Source organism: Theobroma umbraticum, unplaced genomic scaffold (assembly GCF_002168275.2).
Source record: "Theobroma umbraticum cultivar Fairchild unplaced genomic scaffold, ASM216827v3 scaffold_55.0, whole genome shotgun sequence".
In the NCBI taxonomy this organism is placed as follows: Eukaryota; Viridiplantae; Streptophyta; class Magnoliopsida; order Malvales; family Malvaceae; genus Theobroma; species Theobroma umbraticum.
Genome location: NW_018397270.1, coordinates 996,951 through 1,004,504, shown reverse-complemented (window position 1 = coordinate 1,004,504; position 7,554 = coordinate 996,951). Strand labels below are relative to the sequence as shown.

General features: G+C 34.7%; 1 protein-coding gene across 2 annotated transcripts; it reads left to right on the top strand.

The window, feature by feature from the left end:
• Positions 1-2,273: 2,273 nt before the first annotated feature.
• On the top strand, positions 2,274-6,481 carry LOC110426367 (Pentatricopeptide repeat (PPR) superfamily protein). 2 transcript variants are annotated; one of them, XM_021441584.2, is made up of 2 exons: positions 2,274-4,762; positions 5,328-6,481. In XM_021441584.2, exon 1 carries the CDS (start codon positions 2,304-2,306, stop codon positions 4,635-4,637), a length of 2,334 nt encoding a protein of 777 aa, XP_021297259.1. In that variant the 5' UTR covers positions 2,274-2,303; the 3' UTR covers positions 4,638-4,762; positions 5,328-6,481. The 2 variants fall into 2 exon arrangements, with proteins under 2 accessions (XP_021297259.1, XP_021297260.1); XM_021441585.2 differs by having other exon boundaries at positions 5,314-6,481.
• The last annotated feature ends 1,073 nt before the right edge of the window (positions 6,482-7,554 follow it).

Here is a 7,554-nt window from a genome sequence, read left to right as displayed (position 1 = left end):
TAAATATATACTTACCCGATAGTGCTCTATTTCATCAAAGCACACAGGTTCCCTTAATCCTCATTGTTTTCTTCCAAAATTTTCCTCTTTTCTTTCCCTCTCCCACTTGGATTAGACATATAACTCTCTATTTTAACTAATTCCACTGATAAATAAAATATTAATATTTTAATATTATTTTATTTATAAAATATTATTTTATTCAAAAATATTTTTTCACCTATCGCCGTTCTCTAACACTCAAACTTACATCAAATAACCTTTATTATCATCCATAGAGTCTCATAAATCGTTAAATGAGGGTACGGGGTGTTACACCTTTGGCCTAACAAGTCTTGATACCTTTGGCCTAATTTTACAAAATACTCTCTTTTTCACTTGTTTTGGAGCATTGGTACCTCAACTATGTAAAGTATGACTAAGAACGTATTAAATAATTTTGATATGATGGCCTTCGACTATATGCATTCATGGATTTGTATTTTCAAAGAAAAAGATAACATGGTTTCAAACAAAATTGCATAGTTTATAAATGTTCCATTGTTTGTTGGTCATTCCCCTCTTTATCCTTTACTAGGTATTTGTACTCACCCTTTTAAATTGGGTAAAATACCCCAACTCTCCAAAGTTTTAGTTAAAATTTCAAATAAGTCCATTAGTTTTTCAAATGAACACTTCACCCCAAAAATGCAAATACTATTACAAAAATTAAGAAGAAACTAAAATGTCTTTTCTTTTTTATTAATTTAAAAAATTATTATAATATTTTTAAAAAATTTAAAAATAAAAAGGAAGAAGCACCGATTGGTGCTTCCCAAGAAAAAAGGAACGGAGCACCAGATCAGTGCTCCCAATGGAAGGGAGCTCGATTGGGGCTCTTTAAGGGAGCATCAAGCTCCCCATGGGAGCACCAAATCTGGTGCTCTTTTGAAAGTCCTAATCGAGCTCCTCAGAGAAGCACTAGTGCTTTCCATTTTAAGAGTTTTTTTAATTAATAAAATAAAATAAAATTAAATAATAGTAATTTTAAAAATTAATCAATGGTAAAATTATCGTTTTACCGTTACTACGTCAGCAAGTTAATAGAAATACTAATGACTGGACCTACGTGTCCAACGAAAAATATTTTTTGGGGTGAGGTGTCCATTTTGAAAACTAATGGACTTCTGCATAATTTCGATTAAAGCTTAAGGGGGTAAAGGTATTTTACCCTTTTAAATTTCATGTTTTGGTTTTTAGATCTTGAGGTAGCTAGATCATAGCTCTAGAGGAAGATCCTCACCTTTCACACTTTTGGGTAGGTGGTCATGGCATTCGCTTGTTATTCCCACACCAGTGTTGCTCCACTAATCAACTCTAGATACTTCTGTTTTTGAGTTATAGTATGGGCAACATTATACATTTTGGGATAGCCACAAGTTGGCAACAAGTTTATGATTTTGTATATATATATATAGATATATATATATATATGGTTTGTGAATTATAGGTTATACACATGCCAATGATCATGGTGAATGGATTATATGAATGAATACATAATGAAATGTGTTAAAATAAAAGTATAAGATTGATGAATTTGAAAGCCTTATGTGTGCTTCACAGACTATGTCCATGAGGCTCTCATGCTAGTCATGGCCCAAAATTGGGTTGTGCAATGATGAAACACTTGATGTGTGTGATGCTTAATAATAGAAATGATGTGATTATATGAATGATGGATAAGGCTTGCTTGGGTCTAGTGAGCCATATCCACATAGGTCTTTACGTCAATTATGGCCCACTAAAAAACAAGCTATGGCATTATGTGTACCAAAACCTATTTTTGAGTAATTGTTCTTCTAACTCTATAAATAGAGCTTTCACAATTCATTTTGAGTTAATTTCTCTCTAATTCTCTTATATTTAGCACTTTTACACAGTTTTTCTCAACCTTGCTCTACTACTCACCTATTTTCTTTCACTTACCATAACAACTATTTCAATTTTCTTCTCCAACGCCTCTAATATATCCTTTTACTCATTTGCAACTCTTTTTCTCTCCTTATCAAAAAGACCTTTACACAACCTTATTAATAATATAAGAAATCAAATATATATATATATATATGTGTGTGTGTGTATGTATATGAGATATAGATATAGGTATTACATATCACACATACTAGTATTCATATTTATTCTCTGTGTGGTCTATATATGTGTGTGTGTATATATATATATATATATATATATATATATATATAATTTTATAATATTGTGCAGGGGTCAAAATGAAAGAGCAAATTCCGAATTAATGAGGTATGGCAAAGGGAGATTGGAACGATTTGACTTGTCACGTTTGGGCGCATGTAGCAAGCAAAATAAGCAACCAAACTCAAGTAAAGCAGCTCCATGCGCAGCTGATTCAAAATTCCCTCCACCACCATTACTCCTGGGTGGCGCTGCTCATCAACACCTGCACGCGTCTGCGCGGCCCACTTTCCTGCACCCGCACCATTCTCCGTTATTCCACGGCCACGCCTTCCCCCAATATCTATGCCTTTATTTCTGCGCTCGAATACTACTACACTCTTCCTGTTTGTAAAGAGCAGGAAGTTTCCTCTCTGTGTCATCAACTGCTAGCCAGCGCCAATAAGCCCGCTGCTCTTTATCCTATTCTGATAAAATCATCCGGCAAAGCTGGCATTTTGTTTCATTCCCATCTTGTTAAATTGGGTCATCATCATGATCCTCATACGCGCAACGCCCTCATGGATTCTTATGCCAAATTTGGTCCAATTGAGGCTGCTAGGAAGCTGTTTGATGAAATGCCTGAGAGAATGGCTGAGGATTGGAATTCCATGATCTCGGGGTACTGGAAGTGGGGTAAGGAAGCTGAAGCATGTTGTCTCTTTAACTTGATGCCTGAGAATAAGAGGAATGTTGTTACCTGGACTGCGATGGTTACTGGCTCTGCCAATATGAAGGATTTGATCACTGCAAGAAGGTATTTTGATCTGATGCCACGCAGAAATGTGGTTTCATGGAATGCAATGCTCTCTGGTTATGCTCAAAATGGTTTTGCAAAAGAAGCTTTGCATTTGTTTCTTCATATGATAAAAGCTGGGGATGGGATTGAACCCAATCAAATCACATTGGTCGCTGTCATTTCTTCATGCTCATCGCTTGCCGATCCATGCCTTGCAGACTCAGTTGTCAAATTTCTTGACAAGAAGAAGATTCAGTTAAATTCTTTTCTCAAAACAGCCTTGCTTGATATGCATGCAAAGTGTGGGAATCTTGAGACAGCTCAGAAAATTTTTGATGAGTTTGGTGAGCACAGGAATTGTACTACATGGAATGCCATGATTTCGGCGTACATGAGGTTTGGAAATTTGGCTTTAGCTAGAGAGCTCTTTGATAAAATGCCTGTAAGGAATGTTGTCTCATGGAACTCGATGATTGCAGGTTTTGCCCAAAGTGGGCAGCCTGCAATGGCAATTCAGCTCTTCAAAGAAATGATTGCTATTACAAATTTAAAACCAGATGAGATAACTATGGTTAGTGTTATCTCAGTTTGTGGACAGCTTGGGGCTTTAGAAATGGGAAATTGGGTTGTCAATTTCATTGTTGAGAACCAGATCAAGCTGAGCATTTCAGGTTACAACACTTTGATTTTCATGTATTCAAAATGTGGGAGCATGAAAGATGCTGAAAGGATATTCCAAGAAATGAAGGTAAGAGACACTATTTCATACAATGTGCTGGTTTCAGGATTTGCAGCTCATGGTCGTGGAATTGAAGCTGTGGAACTAATGTCTAGGATGAGAAAAGAAGGTATTGAGCCAGACCATATTACTTATATTGGTGTCCTTACGGCATGCAGCCATGCACGATTATTGAAAGAAGGTCGCAGGGTATTTGAATCAATAAAATTTCCAGCTGTAGACCACTATGCGTGTATGGTTGACTTGTTAGGTCGAGTGGGTGAACTAGATGAAGCAAAGAGGTTGATTGATCGTATGCCAATGGAACCACATGCGGGAATTTATGGCTCTCTTCTTAATGCTAGCACAATTCACAAAAGAGTTGAACTTGGGGAATTTGCAGCTAATAAGCTCTTTGAGCTTGAACCGAGTAATTCAGGAAATTATGTTTTGCTATCGAATATATATGCTTCAGCTGAGAGGTGGGGCGATGTGGACAGGGTCAGAGAAGCAATGAGAAAATTAGGAGTGAAGAAGACAACAGGTTGGAGTTGGGTGGAACATGATGGTAAAGTGCATAAGTTCATTGTGGGAGATAGGTCACACGAGCGCTCAGATGATATCTATAGGCTATTGGAAGAACTGTGTAGGAAAATGGGAAGGCTAGGATACATAGTGAATAAGAGCTGTGTACTAAGAGATGTTGAAGATGAAGAAAAGGAAGAGATGGTGGGCACTCACAGTGAGAAATTGGCTGTTTGTTTTGCTCTTCTTGTTAGTGAAGTGGGGGCTGTTGTTCGAGTGGTGAAGAATCTAAGAGTTTGCCAGGATTGCCATACTGCTATGAAGATGATCTCTATGTTGGAAGGAAGGGAGATAATTATGAGGGATAATAACAGGTTTCACCATTTCATTGATGGGCAATGTTCTTGCAGAGATTATTGGTGAGGAAGGAAACAGAATTCTTTTATGATCATGCTATGATGCCAGCAAGTTTTATGTGATTGTGCTGATTGAAATTAAGCATAGAAGAAATGAACTTGACATGCTACTGCAGCCATGTCTCTATCTAGGTAACTCTGTTCCTTATCATTTCTTCTAGAAACTTGAAATATGTGGCAGATCATTTAGCATCTGTATATTCAAATACCTAGTCCTGCATTTAAATAGCAATTCTTTTTATCCTTTTTCATGTAAGAGCAATCTGTCACTTGGTTTTTTGTCAATTTCAATTCATTTTAAGTAATGCATGGCTAATTATAACGAGATTCGACTTAAAATTTTAAGGTCTAAGCAGCTTACCATTTTTCAGGTTAGAAAGATATTGGCTTTCAGCCTTCTCTTAGTCAGAGACACCCAAAAAAAGAAAAAAGCAATTTCCGCAGAATGTGCCTGCTTCCTCCATTCCACACTGTGTCACATGACTAACTACCCCTATATACTTGTTTAATAGGATTTAGTATATCCTCTTGCTCTCTATTATGTCCTTCAAAGAATAAATGCAATTCCCTGTATTATTATTTGTCAACTGCCAACATAGGTTAGCACCTTTAAAAATATCTGAATTAGTTTTCTATTGCAATGGACGATGTTGCATCATTTAAGAACTTGACATGTTATGAAGCTGTTGTTGGATAGGTCTTGTCGCAATGATGTAGAACGAGTTTTAGCATTACAACTGATTAATACAACAGCAGAGAATCTGATTGTTTGGCATCGCAATCACTGAGGAGAATATATGGTAAAGTCAGGGTACAGTTGTGTGATGGACAGATTGATTGTGGAGGGGAAAGGAGAGGCAAGTTTTGGCGAGAGAATCCAGTTTCGAAGAGTATATGAAGAGTAAGTGTTCCCAGCAGAGTGAGGATTTTTTTGTGGCATGCATCATTGCCATTACGTATTCTTCCTACCATATTTAATCTGAGATCAAGGATTCTGCTTATTAAAAAAAAAAATTGTTTATTCTCCCAAGAATTCAAAGACAACAATGCATACTTTGAAAATTCATAGATCAGCTGAAAGGGTTTGGCTTTCCTGCAAGGAAGAGTTAAAGGTTACTAATAGTTGGCCAACAAGTAATGCAGGAATGGATCCAAGAAACTTGCCCCCAATTAGCAGAGCCAAAACTTGATCTGTTTCTTTTTTTCCTGGTGGTTCCATGGACTATGCGAAATCCTAAAAAGGCATCACAATGGGACTGGATAGGGAATCCAGCTGAGATTCTTTGATTTGAATGGTTTTCTGGAGGCACAGTTGAAGTCAGGAGGCAGTAGAGCAAAGCTGAAGAGATGGTGCACACCTGAAGGTGATATGCCGAAATTAATTTGATTGAGCTCTGAATGGTGGCTATTAGGAATAGTATAGGGGAAGGGGTAGGTTTGTCAGCAGCTAAGAAGTTAAGTATTAGTTGCCGTATGTTGCAGAACTTAGAGCAGCGGAGATTCAGCTCAGGTGTCTTTAATGACTGGAGGAAGACCACCCAGCTGCAGCTGTTAAGAAGTTTTAATTCAATTCATATCTTACATGCGTGTAGAAGTGTGAATGATGAAGCTCACCACCTACCAAAGTATGTGCTTCATCATGCAGATGATTTTGTAGCGTGGATTGACCAACTCCGGATTTTATTAGTCACGAGAATATCAACTTGCTACATCCACTGTCATATTTTTTTTTTAGTTAAATGAAATATAAATAAATTGAGAAGTTGCCATGTGGCACTTCCATGGAACTCCTCAACCCAATTTTTATAGATTGATATGAATCATAATTTTTTTTTAAAAAAAATATTTAGAACAAAAGAGGAAGTTTATTTTTTTTCATTTTTTATTATGCCCCTTTTATCTAATTAAATGGTTTATATTTATTTTTTAATTTTCCTAATTACTTTTCTACATTCAGAATTGAGTTTTGGAAAGCTACCACATGACACTCCCAAAATCAGTTTTAATAGAATGTAGCTAAAAGAAACAAACATGAATTTATCTATGTTCCTTTTTCTTAAGAGAAAAAAAATGAAAAACAAAATAAAATAAAAAAATAAAAAAACAAGATAGAAATATAATAAACCTTGATAAATTAATTTTCAATAAATTAATAACTTCGATTAAATAATATTTTTGATCGGTCCCGACTTGGAGCTAACGTAGTAAATTAATAATTGACTAAATTTATAAGATAATATATTTTAAAAAATATATATAGGTCATACTTGATATATAAATTAATAATTTTCTAATACATCAAAATTATATATATATATGACTTAATTAGGAGGATTTTATAAAATATGATTTTAATATTATTTGTTTCTTCTTAAAGTTGATGTCTCATTGGATCTGATTTTTAACTCTTCTTAATGCATTAAGAAGTTCTGGTTTAGTGTTTTTATATTTTAAGAGAAAATTAATATTGGCTGATAAATACTTGACCTTGTGATCGTATTCAATATTGTTACTGGGCTCACTTATAAGTTAAAATTTTTTCATACTCAATGTTCCAATTGCTTTTTGGTGCATTTTGTATTATCTATATTGTATTCACATAATGTTTTACGCATTTAATGGGTCATTGTTGATTACTTTATACCTTTGAGATAAGAAGCCACTATATTTAGTTTTACGATTTGTGATATTATTTATTCTTTTTATGGATATTTTTACTTAACTCAATGTTCATGAAGTATATTAATTAAGTATATATCGAATGTAATTTTAGTTTGTTGTAAAGATAGATAGATTTATAACTTTTATTTAAAAACATTAATTACATTTGTGAACTTATTTTGGTTAAACAAATGATAATTCGTAATTTAATAATATTTGTATAATCACAATACACAATACATGTGTTAAGTTCAATATTTTTT

Bases quoted from the DNA above. Each gene is read 5' to 3' on its own strand.
- LOC110426367 (XM_021441584.2), top strand. From the start codon at position 2,304: ATGGCAAAGGGAGATTGGAACGATTTGACTTGTCACGTTTGGGCGCAT.